This window comes from Entelurus aequoreus, linkage group LG09 (genome assembly GCF_033978785.1).
Source record: "Entelurus aequoreus isolate RoL-2023_Sb linkage group LG09, RoL_Eaeq_v1.1, whole genome shotgun sequence".
In the NCBI taxonomy this organism is placed as follows: domain Eukaryota; kingdom Metazoa; phylum Chordata; class Actinopteri; order Syngnathiformes; family Syngnathidae; genus Entelurus; species Entelurus aequoreus.
Genome location: NC_084739.1, coordinates 15,326,322 through 15,350,700, shown reverse-complemented (window position 1 = coordinate 15,350,700; position 24,379 = coordinate 15,326,322). Strand labels below are relative to the sequence as shown.

The 24,379-nt window shown below is 37.0% G+C and overlaps 1 protein-coding gene across 1 annotated transcript in view; it reads left to right on the top strand.

The window, feature by feature from the left end:
• Window positions 1-24,379, top strand: part of hpse2 (heparanase 2) — a 99,145-nt gene that overhangs the window by 73,776 nt on the left and 990 nt on the right. The window contains exons 7-12 of the mRNA XM_062057619.1: window positions 10,803-10,896; window positions 11,327-11,433; window positions 11,538-11,652; window positions 15,922-16,067; window positions 20,001-20,147; window positions 22,877-24,379. The exon at window positions 22,877-24,379 is cut by the window's right edge and continues 990 nt beyond it. Of these exons, the coding sequence (XP_061913603.1) occupies window positions 10,803-10,896; window positions 11,327-11,433; window positions 11,538-11,652; window positions 15,922-16,067; window positions 20,001-20,147; window positions 22,877-23,039 (772 nt within the window). The 3' untranslated portion in view covers window positions 23,040-24,379. The remainder of the gene's footprint in view (window positions 1-10,802; window positions 10,897-11,326; window positions 11,434-11,537; window positions 11,653-15,921; window positions 16,068-20,000; window positions 20,148-22,876) is intronic.

Below are 24,379 nucleotides of genomic sequence, written 5' to 3'. Positions count from 1 at the left end.
GACGTATGTAAGAATGTGCGCTTGTTTTAGGTCTCTGTGAGAAGGAGAGACAGAAAAGAGTGAGAAACGCATGCAGTTTAATGCCCCGCAGCTAAAAGCAACTGCGTGAGAACGTATACTCAAATACCACGATATAGTCATTTTCTATATCGCACAGAGACAAGTATATCGATATAACGCCCAGCCCTAAATGTACGTAAGTATCGCTTTCACTTTAAGCAAAACTTAGCATTATTTAATTTTATTTACATTGCTTCATCATAGCAACATGCATTTATCTTACTTGGACATGTATGTATATATATTTTATTAATTTAACAAATCATCTGAAAGGAAGAACAAACTCCAATGGAGCTGCCAACCTCCATTTAGACTCTCAGACCTTGTTAAGTCGAACGTACTACTACCTTGCAGCTGGCTCGGCTTGTGAAAATATGAGCCGAAAAAGTAAATGGGACAAATTAACTTCCTATTTACCGTGGAGAGGCCCCAGAACAGCACACTTAATGTGAGGCCTAATTGCAAGCAGTAAGGCATTAGCAGTGTCTACAAGATCCTCATGCTGTAGAACTCTGCTTGGCAGAGACAAGTGCTCCACCATGCTTACTACTTGCTTTAACTATATTTGACTGCTTTAAGCTCACATTACAAACAGGTTCCCGAATGTCTTATAAGTTTTCTAGTTGTTTGTGGAGCATTTACTCTTGTTTGAGCATGGTACATTTACATATACAGTAATACTGCTCTAAATTTTCTAAAACTTTTTTGATTATAAAGTGGTTATTTTATATTATATTGGCTTCACAAGTTCACTCACACATTTTTTACACCTTTTTGCTCTATGTATTTTATATTTTTCAATTAATTTTCATAAGCTTGTTTTACACATTTGGAACACAAACAATTGATGATTGAATTATTGATCATTATTTTTACTCTTCTTATACTATGATAAGGTATATGTAATCGCCATTTTTTGATCATTTATTAGTTAGTTAGCAAAATAAGTAAAATTATTGGCAATTTTTTTATGAAACTTTTAGAAAATGTTAGAAATTGGATAATGATAATAAATGATAAATGGGTTATACTTGTATAGCGCTTTTCTACCTTCAAGGTACTCAAAGCGCTTTGACAGTATTTCCACATTCACCCATTCACACACACATTCACACACTGATGGCGGGAGCTGCCATGCAAGGCGCTAACCAGCAGCCATCAGGAGCAAGGGTGAAGTGTCTTGCCCAAGGACACAACGGACGTGACTAGGATGGTAGAAGGTAGGGATTGAACCCCAGTAACCAGCAACACTCCGATTGCTGACATGGCCACTCTACCAACTTCGCCACGCCGTTTGGATAAGGAACAAGTTATTAAATTTTGGGGATGATACGGATAATTTCTACTACGTTACCTTACATTTATGTTACGATGCTGAACGTCTCTCTCTGTGCGTATGCCAGCGGCCCTGCCTTCACCCACAGAGACAAAGAGTGGATGCCTGATAAGGGGGTTCACTCTTTTTTTTCAACCCACTCGATGCAAAGTGTGAACTCTCTTGCAGCATGTTTGAAAACATCAGATTAACAAAACAAACATGCACGGATTTGGCAATTTCATATATTTATTTTATAATTCCCTGCAGTTTGTTTGTCTGTTCAAAAACTTATTGGCAGATTTTGATTACACTTTTTGAAAATGTCACAAATGGGATAAGGAACAAGTGATTACATTTTGGGGGTGATCCGGATCACCGTCTGGATTCAGATTTCAAATGATTCATTAATGGGAGATAAGGTCCAGGCTCTTTTGGGTTCTTTTCTAGTTTGATTATTTTTCAATGTAACATAACTGACACTGGTTAATACTATATTATTAAGCAGATTATAGGTACAATAAACGGTGAGGTTCCACAGAAAATTACAACACTTTCGGAAATGAGTTCTGTCAAATGATTAATCTGTTTAATCAGATTAATCACAGGGTTGCTATGGATTAATTCAGATTAATCCTGATTAAATATCCTTAATTTGTAATATATATTAATCTTGTTTCATTTTGCCTTAGTAAAAAGAATCAAGAAAGTAGGGAATATATACACATTTAGCCCCATGTTCATGTTAACAAAACAACCACTCATCCACAATAATGTGGACCGGTTACTCCTTTTGTGTTAATAATGCGCTGTTTTAAAATGGAAGTGCTTTGGTGAAAAGAAAACTGCAAAGTGTGCTTTCCACTTTTTTGGACTGTTTTGTCGTGTTTTTTGTACTCATATTTGTCTTTCAGAGGACCATCGTGCTGTTTAGGGTCTTCCATAGTGGTTTGTTTGGTTCTGCTGTCTGTCACTGTACTGGATTAACTAAATCCATGCACATACTACTTGGACAAAGTCCCCAAAAAGCTTTGCCACAGATGTTTCAGGGATTTTAAGTCACTTTACACTTCCGATGGATTAAATTTTATAACTTTTTTCTTATCAGATTGATAATGATGATGGATTAATCCACATTAACGGGTTCATTTTGACAGACTTAGTTTATATTCCAGCATTGTAAATCTAACTACGCTACCGCATGTTCTCATTGATGCAGTCTTGGTACATTTGTTCTTTTGGCATGTAATCTGTTGATGATATAGATGTAATCAACCATTCTCCTCCTCTCCACTTGCTTCATTAACATTGTCAGTTTGATTTATGTGCCCTCTGACTAAGGAGTATACATCATTTTCTTGGTCTCATTCTTCAGTTCAGAAATATGAGGGGGAAAAAAAGGTTCTGAGGAGAGACCATCTGGAGTGTTTTTCAATTGCTTGTATTGCCCAATGGATGCTATAGGGGAAAATTAAGAGTGTACACAGATTTTTAAAGAATTTTAACAAACAGGTGTGCTGCAGTTTTTTTCATACCTTATAAAAAAATACAAAATATTTCGCTTAAATATGGGCGATGTGTTCTGCCACACTGTAGTCACAGAAGGTTTTTCTCCACTGAAGTGGTCATATGTCTCTCTTTTCCCTGGTACAGCCTTGGGCGTCAAAGTTGAGGGGAACGTGGAGCTATTATACTGGGGCTCTGAGCACAGGCGGAGGTGCTGTTTGGTATTTTCCCCTGTTGTGACTTTTTCCAACATGTGACGTCAGCGGATATGACCCTACATGGTAGAGGTTTACCCAAAGAGCTTTGCGCCAGTCCGCCATTGTAGTTCAATGTTATTGTCAGTAAGTTCCTTATTTTTTTCTGTCCTTTTGTTGTGGGGTATACTGGCTCCTACATGCAGATGCATGCTAAAATCCTCCATTGTTGCCATTTCTAATACAAAGTAGCATATAGTTATAACTTATATCTGTCAGTAGACTCGATACAGAAGTCCTAAAAGCTACAACATAGCTGACTCAGTCGAAGGGGGCTTGGCCTGGAGGAGGACTTTGAAACGTCAATAAGACCCCCCACAAATTAGCGCATCCTGAAGAGACGGTCAGAAAGTGGCTTTAAGAGAGGATCTGTAAAAAAAAATGTATGCAAAACTTTGACCAAAGCACCACCATTACATGTTATGTAGACAACAAGGAAGTTTTTTTTTGCAGGGAAAAAAAAACATACTACGACCCTTTTTAAAAGAACATTTTAGTCTACATATGTTTATCACATCTTTTACAGTTAAAAACTTAAGTGTGTTTTAAAAAGCCGTTTGCAACCAATTTCATGCAATAATTTGTATTTTAGTGCCTGTAACACTGTAAAAATGACTGTAAAAACTACGGAAAGCAATTAAGGCTGAAACGACGCGTCGACGTAGTCGACGTCATCGGTTACGTAAATACGTCGACGCCGTTTTTGTGCGTCGACGCGTCGCATATTTACGTCACACTACCGTCATGGCGGACCGCAAAGCAGACGATCAAAGCAGACGATGCGAGCGGTGCAAGCGAGGGGGGAAAAGCATGCCAAAAGTGGTCAAAAGTGTGGGAGTATTTCAATAAACGGCCTAATAATGTTGTTGTATGCACACTGTGTCGAGCGGAAATGGCCTATCATAGCAGCACAACGTCAATGAACGAACATTTGAAAAGAAAACCATCAACTAGTCAATCGTCCGCGCGAGCATACGTTGTCATCATTACACAAAAACATGACTGTGTCATTTGTATCTGCTAGGGGTGTAACGGTACGTGTTTTGTATTGAACCGTTTCGGTACGGGGCTTTCGGTTCGGCACGGGGGTGTACCGAACGAGTTTCTAAGCTAAAGCTAACTTTAGCTGCTAAAGTCTTAACAAGCTGCTTCGCTCCTCTGCGTCTGTCTCAGCACGCAGCATTGTCCCACCCATACAACCATCTGATTGGTACGCACGCAGCATTGTCCCACCCACACAACCATCTGATTGGTACACACGCAGCATTGTCCCACCCACACAACCATCTGATTGGTACACACGAAGCATTATCAGCCAATCAGCAGTGTGTATTCAGAGCGCATGTAGTCAGCGCTTCAGCGTGGAGCAGATAGGTGTTTAGCAGGTGAGCATCAGGCAGCGGACTCTCCCCAAATGATAATAAACACCTCCCAGTCAACTACTAGTAACATCACTATGAGCCCGTTGACCTTCTAGAAATATAAACTGCAGCTCAGCTCACTCGCAGTCCTGGCTTGAGGTGAAGGCTAATTACCTCTCGTTCCAGCCACATCGACCCCTTCTGAGCGCCTATTTTCAGCTGCTGGGAATATTGTAAACAAGAAAAGAACCAAACATGTACACATGCTAACCTTTCTTCATTACAACTGTTAGTCACTCACTGGAATGAGTAGAATTGGTTATTGTGTACTGTGTTGGACTGGATGTTTATTTTGCACATTTTAAAAGCAATACTTAATGTTTACAGTGCTCCAGAATATTTAGATTGGCACTTTTTTGTATTGGATGTTTATCTTTATTTTTGCACATTTTAGCAAATAAGCAATACTTTCACTTTTGTTGAAATGTTTACACTGTTGTTACAGAATATTTCGTTTTGCACTTTTTTGTATTGGATGTTTATCTTTATTTTTGCACATTTTAAAGCAAAATAAGCAATACTTTTACTTTTGAAATGCTTATACTATTGCAGAATATTAAGATTTGCACTGGATGTTGACTTTTATATTTGCACATTAAAAAGCAAATAAGCTACTTTTAATTTTGTTAAATGTTAAAAGTTTTAAATGTTTACATTGTTACAGAATATTTAGTCATGTTGTTGTCAATGTTGACTGAGTGGCCATACTTCTTTTTTTTTGTAAATAAAAGCCATGCCTTTTGAAAAAACGGGCCTACATTTATTTTTTCATCTTCATTTTGAATAAAAAAAATAATCGGTAAAAGGAAAAATAATCTATAGATTAATCGAAAAAAATAATCTATAGATTAACCGATTAATCGAAAAAATAATCTATAGATTAATCGATAGAAAAATAATCGTTAGCTGCAGCCTTAAAAGCAATTGTTGAATAGCAACAGTAAAACACCGTAAAATCAAAAATAGTTTATCACAGTAGTAAATGCATTGGATTCCTACAAACCAAGAAACAGTAGAAAATCTAAATGACTATGGTTTTGATACGTAGAAAACATGACTTTACTGTGAAATAATGAAAAATTGCACAATGTATTTACAAATACTGAAGTGTCACACGCATGCAAATACTCTAAATGTACGGTATTATTCTGTCTAAATTAAAGATTTTGCAGATTGTGCATTTAAATTTACAGCATACCTTCATTATTTTAGGGGTTTGTGTTAGAGCATTAGCTTAGTTAACTTTTGGCTAACTTGTTTTCTCATATATTTGTGGCAAGTCGTTTCAGACATTGAGGGGTTTTACAGTATGTCTGTGCTTCACTGTAAGCTGCATTGAAATGAACCATGGTTGGAACTGGTTGCACGCAGCTATTTAACAGATACGGAGCATCTAAGGCTCATTTTTAATAGCTGACTTGAAGGAACATGTTGCGGAAGTCTGATTGGCAACACTAATAATAAAATTGGCCCTAATTTTGTTTTAACGATGAATTCATGGCAACCACAGCTGCTAGTATTTTACCGTGAATACAATAATTTTTTTTTGTAAACGGGTTAGTTAAGTTTTTGTTTTTTTTAATAGTAAGTTACCGTAAGCAAAAACTGTAAAATCAACAGATTCATCATCAGCATACCTTTAATGTCTGATACATTGTGACTGTATTTTTTATGGTGAATTCCTGGCAACCACAGCTGCCTGTATTTTCCCGTAAATTGTGTGGATTTCTTTCTTTTTTTAATTTTTTTTTTTACAGTGTACCAAGTGTGTTTGTATGGGGCATTGATGTTGTTTAGGGAGGGATAGGAGCCTTTCAGAATTATTGTGTATGGGGGCCCAGAAATTATTGCTATGCCCCTTGGTATAGCGTAATATAAGTCCTAGAAAACACACCACCAGGAGTGTGGGAATCCAGGTTTTTTTTTTGTTCTTCTCCCATCGTATCTCTGGCAAAAAGGCCTTTGCTCTGAGGTCCGAGAGCCAGCTCCAGCTCGTGGTGCCAAAGACGAGACTTAAAACCAGAGGAGACAGGGCCTTCTCTGTGGTCGGCCCTACTCTCTGGAACACTCTGCCCCTCCATGTTCCAACTGCTCCCACAGTGGAGTGTTTTAATTATCGTCTCAAGACCCACTTTTATTCTCTGGCTTTTAACACTACGTGAGTTGTGTGGTCCTCTGTTTTTAAATTGTAATTTCTATGTATTGTTTTCATTGGTTTTACCCTTTAAAATCGATTTAATCATTATTATTGTTATATTGTTTTTATATTTATTCATTTTGTTTTTATTCAGTCATTGGTGGAGCTAAGGATAGTATTTGAATCTTGTTTTTAATATTTTTGTGCAGCACTTTGGAAACATTTTTGTTGTTTGAATGTGCTATATAAATAAAGTGGATTGGATTGCTGACTTCTGTGCTTCATTGTGAAGAAGATATTTATCGACTCAAGAATCAGCTTTTCTCGGACTTGGCCATCAAAGGATTGTTCCACATTGTTCTGTGGAGTGGAATAATCGCTTTCTTCCCTCTTTTGTTGCCCATTTTTATTTTTTGTGGGATCATCACGGCCTTCTTGCACTCCAACCACACTTTTCTTCTTTAGTGCATCTATTTGTCTCAACTTTATTATGAAGTGATCATTTTAGTATAATAATGTTTAATTAACGATCATGTTTACAATTTTCTAGTCAAATTAAAGTCAAGCCATTGACCTCTAAATCACCAATTATATGATCATGATCTAAAAATGGTTAATAATATAGTTTAAGATTAAGGTTTTCAAAGTGTTATAGCGCCCCTTTTATGTGCCTGGGAAGACGCAGCTGCTTAAGAAAGAAAATTTAAAAAAATATTTTAAAAACCTAGTAAGCTAAAATTACATATGATTAAAGGCAACATTGATATATTTTTACTTTCTACAGTAAGATGACCCAGAAATAGGAAAACTATATTATATTATATAGTAGCAAAATTATTTGCAAACGTTTATCTCAAACAGTGTGCGTGTAATCAAACTCATACCTGTGTAAAAGTGTGTGTCTGTACACTAATGTGTGTGTGTGTGTGTGTGTGTGTGTGTGTGTGTGTGTGTGTGTGTGTGTGTGTGTGTGTGTGTGTGTGTGTGTGTGTGTGTGTGTGTTTAAGTTGTCCGTATTGTGATTTGTCTGTGTGTAAAAAATATCTGTCTGTCCGTATTTCGATCGATGTGTATGTGCGTATACGCCGTGTATGTAAAAAAAAAAAAAAAAAATCTGTCTGGCCGTATTTCGATCGCGTGTGTGTATAAAAAAAAAGTGAGTGTGCGTACTTAGATGTGCGTGAAAAAAGAACTCTCTATTGGCTGTCTTTTTACACGTGACTTGTGCGACACTTCTGCCTCGAAAGTGTACTGTCTGTACAGCGATTTCAACGTGTGTAAATAGTTGCCGTTCCTGATACACCTGGGCGCCTTGCAGCCAGCCACTTACACTTGTGTTGTCGTTGATGCCAAGAACATCCATCCATCCATTTTCTACCGCTTGTCCCTCTCAGGGTCGCAGGGGGTGCTGGAGCCTATCCCAGCTGAATGGCCTTTAAATCGCTTGCTGTAATGCATCCATCAATCCATCCATCTTGCTGTAAATAAAAGTTCATGTTTTAGCAGTAACTTAGTGATCAGAAATATTTTTGTGTTCAAAGAAGTGTCCTGACATAGAGGCGCGTTTACTCCCCCAGATGTTAACCTTGATGTGAGTAATCATCAGTCTTATATGCGGAGAGATTTTTTTGTCAAGATATGGATAAATGCTGTTTTTTTCCTGTAGGTAGAGAAAATTAATGACATTGTAGGGGTGGGCCAAAGAAAAGGCAAACTTAAATACGTACAGTGGGGAGCGGTGACCCCTAGAGGTAGTTGTAGGGTGTCCCCAGCGAAATGACAGATAGTTAATAGTAATGGACCCTCTTTGGGTTTATTTGTACACTCTCACTTACATTAACATTGATATTACACATGTGGGCCCATAGCTATAAATGTCATTAAATGTAGCTTTGATGTAGCAGGCTACTTATGCCGTGTAGCTTGTAGTGTAGCTTGCTACAATTCTCTGGGGATAGCTTCCCCTGGCCCTTAGCTACATTTAATGGAGAGTAACTTGTAGCTTAGCTTACTATATTTTTCAAGTAGCGTGTCCATCACTGCAAATACGTTTAATTTGTGGACCCCTTAGATGGAAATGCCTGATGTGCCTCCAATCGTTTCTTCTCTAAATACCGTGAGTGTCAAATGAAATGAGGTCGCAGCGAGCAGTAACGTCTTGGTGATGATAAATGGTTTAAATCTTTAAATAATAAATTTTTCTTGAGTGTAAAAATCCACTCCATCCCATTTAAAAATAAAAAAAATGTAAATAAATAAATAAATACAAATTTATGATTGCTTATATATTGCCTCCAAGTCTTTCAAAATACGGCCAAATCTGCTCTGATGCAGGTAAATAAACAGTAGCCTAATGAGGCTCTAGACCAGGGGTGTCAAACGTATGGCCCGAGGGCCGGATAAGGCCCGTGAACAGGTTTTATCCGGCCCGTGGGATGAGTTTGCTGAGTGTAAAAATGAACCTAAAAATTTTTGACTGAAAGAAACAGCTGTTCTAAATGTGTACACTGGATATCAAAATAGCAAATTTTTGTATCTTTGTAGATGATGCTACATATGTACGAAATAAACCACATGATGTTAGTGCATCAGTCGAGGAAAATGATCAAACTGTCAGGACTTGGTTCTCGGGTTTTGTTTCTCCAGAAGGCAACAGAAAATTGGTGCGGGCAAGGCGTGAATTTAAATACATTATTTATTTTAACACTAATAAACTACAAAAAAGGGAAGCAAACAAAAGGCGCGCACAAAGGTGGAAATACAAAACTTGGGTATAAACACAAAACTTGCACAAAGGCAGAAACTATGAACAATAAAACAAAAACACAAACTGTGGCATTAATAAACAAAAACTTACTTGGCAAAGAACATGACATGAAGTAGAGGGATGAAAAAGTGCGAGGTCGCCAGGACGAACAACAGAAACAGACAGATTTAAATAGTGACATGATCAGTGAAAACAGGTGCGTGACTCAAAACGTGAAGCAGGTGCGTGACAGGACAGGTGAAAACTAATAAGTTGCTATGGAAACGAACAAACAAGGAAGTGCAACCAGGAACTAAAAAGAGTCCAAAAAACAAACACATGGCCAAAACAAAAACATGAACAGACATGACACAAACTGCATAAATAACATACTGTAATTTGATTTTGATATAATTTTTGTATCTTGATAGATTGAAAATTAACACCTATGAGTTGACTGATGAACATTATCACATCATTTATTCAGAAAATATAAATAACAACAAATAAAGATAGAATACTATTAACCGCAACATGTAAGTATAACAAAAAACAACAACATTATGATTTGTCCATTTTCAGAATGTGCTTGTTCTATTTTCAAACAAAGAAAACAGTCTGAAGTTGTCTTTATTTTTAAGTTATCGTGCCGTGATTTTACCAGTCCGGCCCACTTGGGAGTAGATTTTTCTCAATGTGGCCCCCGATCTAAAATGAGTTTGACACCCCTGCTCTAGACCATTGCCTGAAACCTGGAAGTGACTGGCTGTGCCTCTAGGTCACGTGATTGCAACCTGGGGTTCCTGCTTCACACACACCTAAATAGCACATATACATTTTTTTTTTACACACATGCCGATCGAGATACGGACAGACAAATATTTTTTTTACACACCGACAAATCGTAATACGGACATACAACTTAAAACACACACATGCAAATCTGATTACACACACATATTGATTACTGACACTCATATTAGCACACATGCACGTGAATCAGATTACACAGGCACAGATTGAAATATGTGTTTGCAAATAATTTTGACTCAAAAATACTTCCTGAAAAAAACTTTTTCAGGGAGTAGAGCAAGCCTGAGCCCTTATATATCCTCTGTGGGGAGGATCACTCCGGCAGAAATCCCTTGACTTAAGAAATACTCCTATTTGAATGATTTAGGTATTTCAAGATTTATATGACGGAATTAAGAAATGATGGCATACATAAAATGTTCTATTCACTCCATCACAGAAAAAAAAAAAGACAAATCATGAAAGACAAATACAGGGTGCATGGATGGAAATAATAATTAAGCATTTATTTGTTTCATTTCTTTAGTTCCTTTGTTTTATTGTTCCACAGTTATTTCCAGGATGGCAGGGTGAAAAATGTGGAGGATTTCTTAAAAACACGTTTGTTGGATACACTGAGCGATCAGATCACTAAAGTGGCCAAGGTACAGGTATTTTTTTATCTACTCTCTAAACGTCTATTATTCTCTACACTGAATTGTTTTATTTTTATACAGTATCTTTATCTAAAGAGACTGCTTGTATTGGTATTTTAATATCTTTATACTCACTATGATACATGTTACATGGAAACTAACTTTAATCATCCTCAAGCATTTTCTAAATAAATATGTATTGTTAATCCATACACACAAATGTAAGGATACATTTTTAAAATTAACTTGTTTACAGTAAATAAGTTAATTTATAAAATGTATACCTACTATTGGGCCAACCTATATATTTGTTTATTTTCTTCAACTACTTCAGCCATTATGTTGGCTTTTACATTTAAAACACAAACATGAGAAATTCGTATTTATAACTTATTAATAACTGGTTTATTTACACCTGTGTATGTGTTATTTCCTGCAGGTTGTGAGCACACATACTCCCGGTAAGAAGGTGTGGCTGGGTGGACTCGGTCCAGCATGGGCAGGAGGCATCAGTAATCTGTCAGACACATACGCTGGTGCTTTCCTGTACGTAATAATTTTAGTGTGCGCAAACCGAAGCTTCCTGATTTGAACATTGTAAAAGCATTGTTTATTGTCAAATAAATCAACTATTTTGTTTCATATTCCAGGTGGGCTAACACACTGGGAATGGCTGCTGTTCATGGAATTGACGTCATTTTACGCCACTCATTCTTTGATTATGGGTACACGCGTCTTGTAGACCAGCATTTTAACCCCTTACCGGTAAGTTGCGTACCTCTAGTGGATTTTAACAAGCTATTTGTTGATTCAAGAGTTACAAATTGGATCCACTTAACAGCAGGACAACTTGGGCCTTTACCAGTCCCTGAAGAGTCTGCTTCTTCTGGATTGCACCTTTTTGCTTTTTCCCATGGGAGCTATTAGCTGAGATGAAAGGCGTTTAGTGGTGATGAGTGGTTAGACGCCGAGGCGAAATGCCATGTAACCTTAGCCCTTTGTCAGTAACTCAGGACAGTGTCACTCTCTCCCCCTCAACCCCCATCACAACTGTGTGCCTCTCTGTGCACCCCATTGGGCTGCTGAGAGAGATGCAACTTGAGATGCTGGTACATCAGCGTGTAAGTAAAATATCTAACAAACTGAAACAGAGCTGACCAGTAAAAATAAAATAATAAAACTAATGAATTTGAATTGATTAATGACCATGATACATTTGACTAAAATTGGATAATTTCATGCGCCACCCCAATTCCAATTGCCATGGACACACAAATGCCGTTTAACCCTGTTCATAATGTGTTGCGCTCCATAAATCATTGTTAATTTGGTATACAATAAGTAAAATAACCTTTTTGCAGGATAATATAAATAAATGAGAAGACTTATAAGTGCTAAATTGCTGTTAAAAAGTTAATTCAAGATTTAGGATGTAAATTAAGTCACAGTTCCATTTTTATTGAATCAAAAATATTAAAATTCAATGATTTAGTACATTTTGCTAACAGGTAAAATTATGAACAAAGATAACTATAACCTGCTACCCCAAAATTAAAACCTTTAGTATATCAGTATGTGAAATTGAATTATGGAAAGGATTAAGCAAAGAAGTCAAACAATGTACTAAAATGAGCCGGTTTAAGAAACTGTTCAAACTCAGTGTTTATCAAGTACAAGGAGAAGAATCATAAAAAAAACAAAAAACCATCATGAACCTTGTTGAAAAATAAAAAATAATCTTATTCATCTCATTATGTGAATCACAATTTATACAAAACAATTTATTCATTAAAACGTTATTGATTATTTATGTTAAAGTTAAAGTACCAATGATTGTCACACATGTATTTAATTTGTTTGTGTTTAAAGCACAGGAAGCAAACAAACAAATGTATTAGACATTTCTATGAAATGGGAAAGGGTCAACTCTGCTTCTTCCTACTCATTTTAGGACATGTTATGAGAAAGTTGAAACATTTGATTGACTATTTTGTAACTCTGTGCATGCTCGAAATATATTAAAACAATTGAAGCAAAGGGAAAGTATGCGAGTAATGCTTTGACTTGCAATTAATCGTGAGAGCAAATTAATTTATCGTTTAGCTTTTAGAAATACCCAAGTGTTGATGTTGGATAATATAAGGGTCACGAACGACACACTTGTGTCATACATTACCTTCCTATTCACAAAATTGGATCGGGCCTTTTGAGACTCATGAGACCATAAACATTAAAAATGACCTCATTTTTCTCCCTTCTGCGTCTCCATTATTTTTTTTGAACTGGGGGTCTCCCTCTAGGTTCACAATGCTTTCAAAGTTGCTTTTTTTCTGGGCCGCACTCGCCTACCTGCTGAGAGAATGCACTGCAGGGCCAACCTGTCCTGTGGATAAGAAATTTATGACCAGGCCCTTTCCTTACCCTTTGGGTAAAGTAGATGTAGAATCCCTTCCCAGACTTCAACTGCTTCTACGTTTTTATTGAGTTATTTCGCCCTTCTCTTTACTTACTTTAACAACTGCACCTGTCTGTCGTTTTTATCCACAAGTGCTTTGTAAATTCCCACATAGTTATCTAAGATACATTTCCGAGCTGCAAAAATAACTAGTGTCTGGTGCTAAGTAAACATATGTTTTATGACTATACTTTGTTCGTTCCCAAAGAGGACATTACCTTTTATTTTATTTTTGTTACATCCAATACACACTCACACGCACCCTTCTTCACACACAGAAAGATCCAATCCCCATTTATACACCATGATATAATTCATTGAGTTTTTAGGCAAAAGTTTGGTGGTTTGTTGCTCAACTACATCTTTACGGTGATGAAGAAGCAGACTAGCACCAACAACCACTATCGATTTTCATATTTTTAATCCACAGGGTGTCTTGACTCTAAAGCAAACATTTATATATTGCGCTACTGCCGATACAGTATCTGACAATTTCAATCATTCATCATCGATATCGATAAAAGTAGGTGATTTAAAGTTGCCGTAGCAATGAGATGTTATGTCTCCTCAGTACACGGCATCATATCTGCAAAATATTTGTTATGGCTGTGAAAGATGATCACACAAAATTAGAATTACTGCAGAACTGTATATTACAACTTCAAAGGCTCACTTGTATTTATTTAATTGCATTAGTTACAAGCTTCACTATAGCACTGTAATTGTTTGGACTTTTGTTCATGACATGTCCATCAGTTTATTTTATGCTACTGACTGCACCAGTTAGGCTTAAAAAAACGTGTTTTTATCAACTATGCAGTATTTATTCATGGGGAAACTCTTGCATATTTGCTTAGTTGATTTTTATGGCCATGCAGTGTATCATCGTACAAGTATTGAATCTACCCATGATAAGTTTCCTAAAGTCTCCCCTTATAATTGTATAATTGCTTACTTTCACAGTAATATATGTAAATTTACAGGCAATATACTGTGACTTACAGTAGGTAGAACATGGCACTGTAATCCTGCATTTAAACACTGTAAATGCCAAATCACAGCTGCAATGTTACAACATATGATTGTAACTTCATTGTAATGAACTAATAACTAAAATTACTATGTGTAATAAAGCATATACAGTAATTTTAACTTAATTTTGATTACAAATGTGAAGTTACAGGCATACAGTTGTACAGTAACATTATTGTAATTAACTGTAAATCACAGTTTAGCAGTTACAGTAATATTTCACAGTAAATTACTGTAAATGACACTGGGAAAGTAATGCAATTGTTACCTAGCAATTTGTTGTGAATTTACTATGAAAATGTTTACAGTGTGATGACAGCCGCATTGGGATTCGACTAGGGCTGTCAAAAATAACGAGTTAACTCGTGTGATTAATCACAAAAAATATTGCATTAACCATGTATAGACACAGATTAATCCTGCAATTTATTTTGAGCGCACATGCTCCTTTACCTTAACCATGGATGGTTACCTGAAAGGCAGCCAGGGGTTGTTATATGGACAGTGATCAAGTGAATGCTTACGTCAGTGCAAAGATGAGTGAGGACTGGTGTGCTTGCTGGCAAATTCCTTTTCAAACCGTTGCTAAGTTTTGAGCAAATAAAAATAAACAAATAATTATTAAAAATCTGCATTTGTGTTTAAATATGGAAGTCTTTTTTTAAGTTAATTTAAAGTAAAGTAATAACCTGTGATCAATCATTATTAATCCACATTTTAAAGTGTAAAGTCTGATTTCAAAAAATAAATAATTTGGCAGCACAAGATTTGACATTCTAATTATTCCTACGCCACCCCATGTTATATTATGTCAATATTTTGTCAACACCTTGCGTTGTGAGAGGTGAACTACAACTATAGCACCACACTGACCATCTTGCACGTGTTAACTGTGGGATCCCAAACTGTGACTCACAACTGTTCTTTTTTTGTATTCACTAGGCAATTAATCACAGGACACAGTTCTGGACCGACCGTACAGTAATCTAAGCATCCCCTCTTCTGCCCATGGCCAACACTCTACTGTGCTCTGGTTCTTCGATGCCTGTGCAGCAAATTAAGTTAAAGTCTGCATGGAAAAAAATAAGCCTCTAAATGTTGCCATATGCAGGATTGCATGGGAACTTCCTGAGGAACACATGTTGTCCGTGGTCTCTTGCAGAGGTGTTGAGTCCGTATTATGCGTAGAGAAACAGAGAGAGAGAGAGACTCTGTGGTACAACAGCAATGAATGAGCACAGAGAACAACATAATATGGTGTCATAATTTAACCTGTCAATTCTGAACCTGTTTTGGTCAATGCAATGTGACATATCCCATGGGCCAATTAGCTTTAAGTGTCAAACAACCTACATATTTGATCCTGACATTTGTTAGGTAATATCTTCCTCTTGGGATGTTGCCAAAAAAAAGGTTACCCTGCGGTGATCCTCACAATTTCATAATGGGCAAGAAATGCATTCTTCAAAGACTTCAAGGATTCTTTATTGTCCATTTCCAATACATGCAAGAAAGGTAATCTATCTGTGCTGGTCTCGCCTTTGCAGGATTACTGGTTCTCTCTGGTCTTCAAGCGTCTGGTTGGGCCAAGGGTTTTGGCAGTGCGTGTTGCCGGACTGCAAAGAAAGCCCCAACCAGGACGAGTTATACGAGACAAACTTCGCATTTACGCCCACTGTACCAGCTACTCCAAGTACGTTTTTTGAGGCAAACACTTTCCTCCGCCAGGGAACATTTTATTTTATATTTTTGAGGCTGACAGACAACAGAGCCAGGATCCGCTCATCCTCAAACATATTGGAGCCAGTTTGGGAAAGTTGCAGTGGGATTAAGATTTAAAGCAGACCCCATGTGTCCTCCTGCAAACACTTGAGGCTCAGTGCGTCCAGAGGAACATCTAAGTCCAAAGCCGGCTTGTTTAGCTTTACACAAATAGACAGACCCTGGACCCTCTCGCATTCACAGTTCAGAGCCTATAAAAGTTAACGGGTATCACTTATCAGGTGTGTGGGTTCTGTCTCTCTGCTGTCAAAGAGTTGCTGAAAAGTGTGCTACGCCTTTATTCCGTCTCAGATTGGCTGGAGGGGTCTATTTGAGGGGGTGGGACAATAAGGTAGTCTGTGCAGGGGGGAGATAAAAAGTACCAGCGTGGCCTGTTCAAGGTTATCATTTAACCCAGGGCAGTGGTTGTCAGCACCAGGCTAGATTTACGGCGTTACTCCCCATAGGGCTCACTTACAAGGCTGGAAAAATGTTCAAGCACTACACAGATAAGATGGTTGAGGTGGTAAACAGGCCCAAGTTGCGTAGCTAATTTACAGATGAGGTTGGATTACATGTCTGTAGATACTTGAAATAGTTTTCACTTGGTGCTTACAGCAAGCCACCTGGTGTGTGTGTGCGTGGTGATACCCACGACCAGTCAGACTTGGAGTCATATTATACTCTACTGTACATAACAAGGTGGTCTAAAGCAGAACCTCTTTGGTTAAATTCAATTTGCTTCATTTCTACCCTCTTGTGGTTTTAAAAGCCTGCAAGTGGACGGCCTTTTGCAGTCTCATTGTGTGACAGCCCATAGCATAAATATGCTCAGGCAGTCGGCGGTTTGAAAAGTCTTTGCAGATTAGATACTTGGCTTTCGCTGTCCTTTTACCCCTTTTAGTGGTTAGTGTTCAGTTTTCATATTTCCAGCATTGCATTAACATCAAACAAACACATGTTTATATTCCTGGTTTGGAGAACATCATCTTCTGAGAGGTCGTTATCTTTCGCTCCATCTATGGAACAGGGCCCCAACTTTTTAAGACAAAGCCAAATGCAATGTTGCCTCATTTTTCTTTGTTAATATTGATTTAAGATCATGAAATATGTGGCGGTTGGTGTAACAAAGTGATAAGAAAAGGAATGTAGACAATAAATTGAGATTTAAAGGTGACACGAACATTCAGACACAGAAAGCATTGACCCTGAACACCAAAGCCGACATGTGGTATTCACTAGAGCAGTGTTGTCTTTGTTTCATATTGGAGCTCTTATCAGATTTGATCATGTTTGTCTTATATGTCTCTTCAAGTTATTTATCTTTCACCAGTCTCCCTATCAGGTTGTGTCCCCAGTGCTTTTCTCTCAGGAGAGGGACTCAAACATTGTTGATGTGTAACCCAAGAAGTGCTGCCCATTCTGTTCACACCCTGAGTGGGACCTTTGACTTTACAGCAATGGTGTTTTGATACTGGAAACATAGTTGCTAGATAGCAGTGTTAATTTTGACAGCAATTTTTAATTTAGTCTTAGTCATAGTGTTTTGAAGAAAATTGTTTTGTTTTAGTCATATTTCAGTCATTTAAATTGATAGTTGACTAGTTTTAGTCAACTAAAATTACAGTAAATTTAGTCGACTAAAATATATAAAGGATAACACATCTTTGAAGTTGTCATGAGATTACTTTTATTAAGGTTATTGCAGAGCATTTCAAAAACTACTTGAGTTCAAACCTCAGCCGAGTCATATCAAACACTATAAAAATGGGACCCATTACCTCCCTGCTTGGTACTCAGCATCAAGGGTTGGAATTGGGGGTCAACTCACCAAAATGATTCCAGAGCGCGGCCACTGGTGTTGCTCACTGCTCCCCTCACCTCCCAGGGGGTGGAACAAGGAGATGGGTCAAATGCAGAGGGTAATTTCACTACACTTAGTGTGTGTGTGTGTGTGTGTGTGTGTGTGTGTGTGTGTGTGTGTGTGTGTGTGTGTGTGTGTGTGTGTGTGTGTGTGTGTGTGTGTGTGTGTGTGTGTGACTGAGTGGTGTGTGTGTGTGTGTGTGTGTGTGTGTGTGTGTGTGTGTGTGTGTGTGTGTGTGTGTGTGTGTGTGTGTGTGTGTGTGTGTGTGTGTGTGTGTGTGTGACTATGAGTGGTACTTCACTTACTTATGTCAATAAGTATATTTCACACTAACCTATTATAATTTTAGCTGAAATTCAGTTTTTAAAATTTTTTTTTTATGTTGAATAATATATGACTAAAATGATCATATGAAAAAACAACTTAGTTGTATTCTATATTGTGTATAACTATATTTAGTTTCTACTGTCCGGTTTCAATACAACAAGCAGTGTTATGAATCTAGGACAGTGGTTCTTAACCTTGTTTGAGGTACAGAACCCCACCAGTTTCATATGCGCATTCACCGAACCCTTCTTTAGTGAAAAATACAAATAAAACAATTTTCAAATTCAAGACAAAGTTATATGTTTTTGGTTACACTTTAGTATGGGGAACATATTCTAAGTAACAGACTTAATTTAGAGTTATTTGGTTAGGGTTAGAGGGTTAGGGTTATAATAAGGCCATGCCGAATAAGGCATTGATAAGTACTTAATAATGACTAGTTAAGAGCCAATATGTTACTAATTTGCATGTTAATAAGCAAATAATTAATGGTGAATATGTTCCCCATACTAAAGTGTTACCATGTTTTTTTTACTGGTGCACAAAATGAACCGTGCATGAACATCACCTTGTTCAAAGAACAAAACCAACACAGTGCATAAACTCACAACAAATTACACACCTGCAAATCAGTCTTACTTCTGCTGTTGCCGTATCCGTAATACGTCGATAGGGAGAAGTTTTTATTTACACGATGAGTCGGGTGTGTCTTAACCTCCGCCGAACCCCTGAGCCCGACTCACCGAACCCTTAGGGTTCGATCGAACCCAGGTTAAGAACCACTGATCTAGAATATAAGTATAGATCTGACAAACCTGTCTTTCTTTATGTGTTTGCTTAAAGAATTAAAAATGTAGTCTTTACAAGTTGTGCAATTGATAATTGAACAGTGTGCCGAGGACATCGTGTGCACTGTGCAGGTATTTTGCTCATCTACCACAGCAAAGATGAAGTGCACCCATATGTCTTCTCTTGTCTTTCTTCCAGGTGGAGAAGACATATTGTATTGAGGTGTGTAACAATACAGTATTGTTTTCCCAGAGAAAACTTAAATACTGTGCCTTTCAAAGACAGTGGGATCCAATTACAATTATCCAATCACAATTATATTGTGATTGGATAACTTGTTCCACCGCCTAAAGGCGAAGTTAAAATAGGATTGGACTTCGTCTCTGTCAACACTTTTCGTCTCATTTTTATTCGTTGACTAATTGTCAATTAATTTTGTCATTGTTTTAGTCAATGCGTATTTGTTTTGATTAGATATATCGTCATATTTTAGTCAAGGGAAAATAGGTTGTAGACGATAATTAAGACGAACATTTTTAGTCAACAAAATTAACACTGCTCTATAGCCTTTACTGAGTTTAAGAGCTGCAGATCGACATGTGGGCTCTTGATTACAAATAATACAGTGGGCACCATTGTGATACTTCGTCTTCACTCTTGATCCAATCTGGTTGTTCCCTTGCTTATGTTTTATTGCAATTGTAAGACTGCTGTCTCTTTGTAGTCTTCTTAAATTATAGAGAATGTTATTCTACAAGGCAAGCTCATATATAACTAAGCCTCCCCCTTGTAGAAGGAATGTCAATGTTTTTAATGTGCTGTGAGTGTAGCAGAACACAAAGATAAAAAATAACATATCTTTTTTTTTTTTTTTTTCTTCACAAGTCACAACTATGTAAGAGGCTCCATCACGATCTACATCATCAACCTGCATCGATCACGGAAGAAAATTAAGTTGGCAGGGACGCTTCGGAACAAGACGGTGCATCAATATCTCTTGCAGTCCTATGGCAACGACGGACTCAGAGCCAAGTAAGTGCACACACACACACACACACACTCTCATGCGTGCACATTGAAGTTTTAACAGCTCGCTGAGATTGGACTAATATACACTATTCCAAGATACAGTTATAACTGCTCCATGAACACAAATGTTAGACTACCTGCAAACATAAACATGACAAACTGTTTATGTACACCTTTTTAACGCCTGATTCTAACTTTAGAAAGATATGTGTAAAATACAGAATTGTTGTAGCCTCTAGGATTAAGTTTGGACTTAAACTATGGCCCCATAGTGTTTGCCAGTCCATTCCACCAACTAGTTATTTTCAAGGCACATTTCACGAAAAAAAAAAAGTGTATTAAAACTTCTGTTACTCACTGTCAGTACAACACATTCCGAGTTTAAAAATGTGGTCTAAAATTCACCTTTCAAAAGAGCCCAAAGTCATGCCTCTACTTTAAATGATCAATGGACAGTGTTACTTTAACTTTACATAGGACTTTATTTGGCATTTTAGCCCCCACAAAAAAGGGTTAGAAAGTGTATTTGATCAAAACTGAAGTGCTCATCCACTTTCATTCAAGCTTGTCATTATAGGTATGTAGGAAATGAGTAGGTCTGATTTGTGAGAAGAAGAAAAGGATAATAATAAAATCTAATAATTATATAAAATGATTTATGATCTTATGAATTAAATTGGAAATGCATGTATTATTTTTTATTTGGTATTATGGTAACTCATAAAAAGTAATTAATCAAAAGTAAATTTGCTAATTAATTGGGATTCTTCTCAGTTCTAACATCTTGTGGCTGGAGATGTCAGAATATGTTGCACCGCTTTGCATGCCACCTTCCAACTATTAAAAATATAATTTCCTGCAACATATACTTAATCTGCTAAACATCCACCTGTTTATATATGTTTAAAATGCATGTTTGTTGCATGGTATCTAGATTTTTTTTTTTCTAAATCCATTGATCATCCACAGAATCAAGGTAATAATTTTCTCTTTTCCCTCCAGTTACTTGAATTTAAGGTCTGAGGGCCTGCTTGTAAATGGTTGCCTGTGTGTCATGTGATACTTGGTATAGTCGGCTCAGGCATGGCTCTTAAAAAAACAAGCACTGATGGTTAATCTTTTAGGTGTCAGAACTTAATGGCAAGGCAATAAAGAGGAGATCAACATAACGGGCCTTTTTTAGGCCTCGTGTACTTTGAGTATGACTACAGGCATCAAGCACGCTCAAACTTTTATGAAAAATGCAGTCACACCAGATGTCTATAAATTTGTCTGACTAGTGGTATTTTTTTACGGTGGTTTACATCCATATGTTGCATCAAAGCTTTGGCATAAATAGATTAAGTCACAGCTGCTTTCCACCGATCCCAATTGTACTATCTTTCACCTGAATGCAGCTGATCTTATTGTACTCTCTCTAATGCCTGTAGATATTCAAATGACAAAAAGTGTGCATCAACCTTTGTAAATACTAAAATGTAAAAGAATAATGTGACATGACAAAAAGTTTAAAAAATGTTTTATTGATAATGAACATGTATGTTAGAGGATAAGAATGTCTTGCAAAACTGGAATCGATTTCACATATTTTAGTTTTACAAAAATTATAATTACACTGTAGAAATGTTCATTGTAAATCCACAGTAAATTACTGGCAATACTTTTACAGTAACATTTACAGTAATTTAATGTGAAGTTAAATGCTGTGAAATATAAGGGCACTGTAATTTTACAATCATTTGTTAATATTACATTTTGATTGCATTATTATACAGTAAAATAATACTGTTAAAGGCTGTGAAATTCAGTAAAAAAAATTTTTTTTTACAGTGTACGGTATATTAAGTAGTCTCATCTACACCCTTTTTATGCAAGATAAACTTATGAATTGGTTTAAACAATTAAAACAATTGTTTCACTTTAACTTTATCCAACCAAGCTGGAGGTCACATTCTGTCGATCATTCTTATATTGTTATTGAAGCTATACAGTAGCAGTTAAACATGTTTTATATAGTTTAAGAGAATGCGAACAAAGACAAAATTTAATAAATGGAAATATATTGAATACTAATGTGCTATAGAAGTGCATAGTGGAAAAAAGTGTAATGTTTGCCTTATTTCTCCCAAATGATTTCTTCACAATTTAGTAGTGTTGACTTGCATTTCAATCTAGTAGCAGTAGCACCCCCAAGTGTACAAGTGATAGACTCATCATTTACATCAATGGTCGTCTTCTTTACTTTAGTTCTGGTGATGGTGCTGTCAAACAGCAATCATGTCTTGTTTAAGTGCTATCAAATGATTAATTTTTTTTTTTTTTTTTAGATTGGCTCTATCACACGTTTGAATTTGGATTAATCAGGTTATTAATTGCTTGCATAATTTAAAATAACATTAAAAAAAAAAAAGAGCCCAAGAGAGAATTGTATTGCCAGAATGTCATACAGGAACATTTTTAAGTATTTTACTTGAATGCACTACAATTATTTGCTCAAAATCTGCTAACAGTTTTATCTAAAGTTTAGCCAGGGTTTATTTTAAAGTGAATTTTGCCTCACTCATCTTTGCACTGACTGTATAATAACCTTCAGCCCCTCAGAAAGGAGCATGTACAGCCAAAATAAATTGATGAATATGCGTCAATACATGATTAATGCGATCATTTTGTGTGATTAACTTTTTATTTTTCACAGCCCTAATTTTTAAAAATTATTCTTGTCTTCTTCGCAGACACGTGCAGCTGAACGGTGACAAGCTGTTCATGCTGGACAATGAGACATTCCCAGAGTTGAAGCCCAAAACTTTGAGGGCGGGACGGACGATAGCCATGCCTCCCATGACCATTGGCTTCTACGTCGTGAAAAACATTAACGCCTACGCCTGCCGAAGATAACATAGACTCACCCTTTTTTTTCTTTTTTTTTATGAGGCCCAAAGCTATGAACTTTATTCTATAAGAGACCTCATTTGTTTGGTTCTCCCCTGCAAGACAAGGGAGGACACAGTGGACAGTTCCAGTAAGACATCTTTCTTGGTCCCCGTTTCACTTAGACTTTTTTTAAAGGGGAACTGCACCTTATTTGGAATTTTACAATCCTTATGAGACAAGAAAACGTGTTTTTGTTTTGTTTTTGCATTCTAATTTGTCAACTCATTCGAGGTGGCTAGCAATGCAGCTAACGGGAACAATCCATTCTGCCTCGAAATCACTCCAAAAACGCATCCAAAAACCGCCATTGATTGATTGATTGAGACTTTTATTAGTAGGTTGCACAGTGAAGTACATATTCCGTACAATTGACCACTAAATGGTAACACCCGAATAAGTTTTTCAACTTGTTAAGTCGGGGTCCACTTAAATTGATTCATGATACAGATATATACTATCAGATATATACTATCATCATAATACAGTCATCACACAAGATAATCACATTGAATTATTTACATTATTTACAATCAGGGGTGTGGAGGAGGGGTAGGATATGGACAGCAAGTAGTGGACATAGAGAGAGATCAGAAGGCATAAGAAAAAGTATCTGCATTTGATTGTTTACATTTGATTATTAGCAATCCGGGGAGGGTGTTAGTTTAGGGTTGTAGCTGCCTGGAGGTGAACTTTTATTGCGGTTTTGAAGGAGGATAGAGATGCCCTTTCTTTTATTCCTGTTGGGAGCGCATTCCACATTGATGTGGCATAGAAAGAGAATGAGTTAAGACCTTTGTTAGTTCGGAATCTGGGTTTAACGTGGTTAGTGGAGCTCCCCCTGGTGTTGTGGTTATGGCGGTCATTTACGTTAAGGAAGTAGTTTGACATGTACTTCGGTATCAGGGAGGTGTAGCGGATTTTATAGACTAGGCTCAGTGCAAGTTGTTTTACTCTGTCCTCCACCCTGAGCCAGCCCACTTTGGAGAAGTGGGTAGGAGTGAGGTGGGATCTGGGGTGGAGGTCTAGAAGTAACCTGACTAGCTTGTTCTGGGATGTTTGGAGTTTAGATTTGAGGGTTTTGGAGGTGCTAGGGTACCAGGAGGTGCATGCGTAATCGAAAAAGGGTTGAACGAGAGTTCCCGCCAGAATCCTCAAGGTGCTTTTGTTGACCAGAGAGGAGATTCTGTAGAGAAATCTCGTTCGTTGGTTAACCTTTTTGATTACCTTGGTTTTAGATTACGTATACAGATTAAGTATACATACTGTATACTTACGTTACATAACCTTTATAAAAACCAAACTGT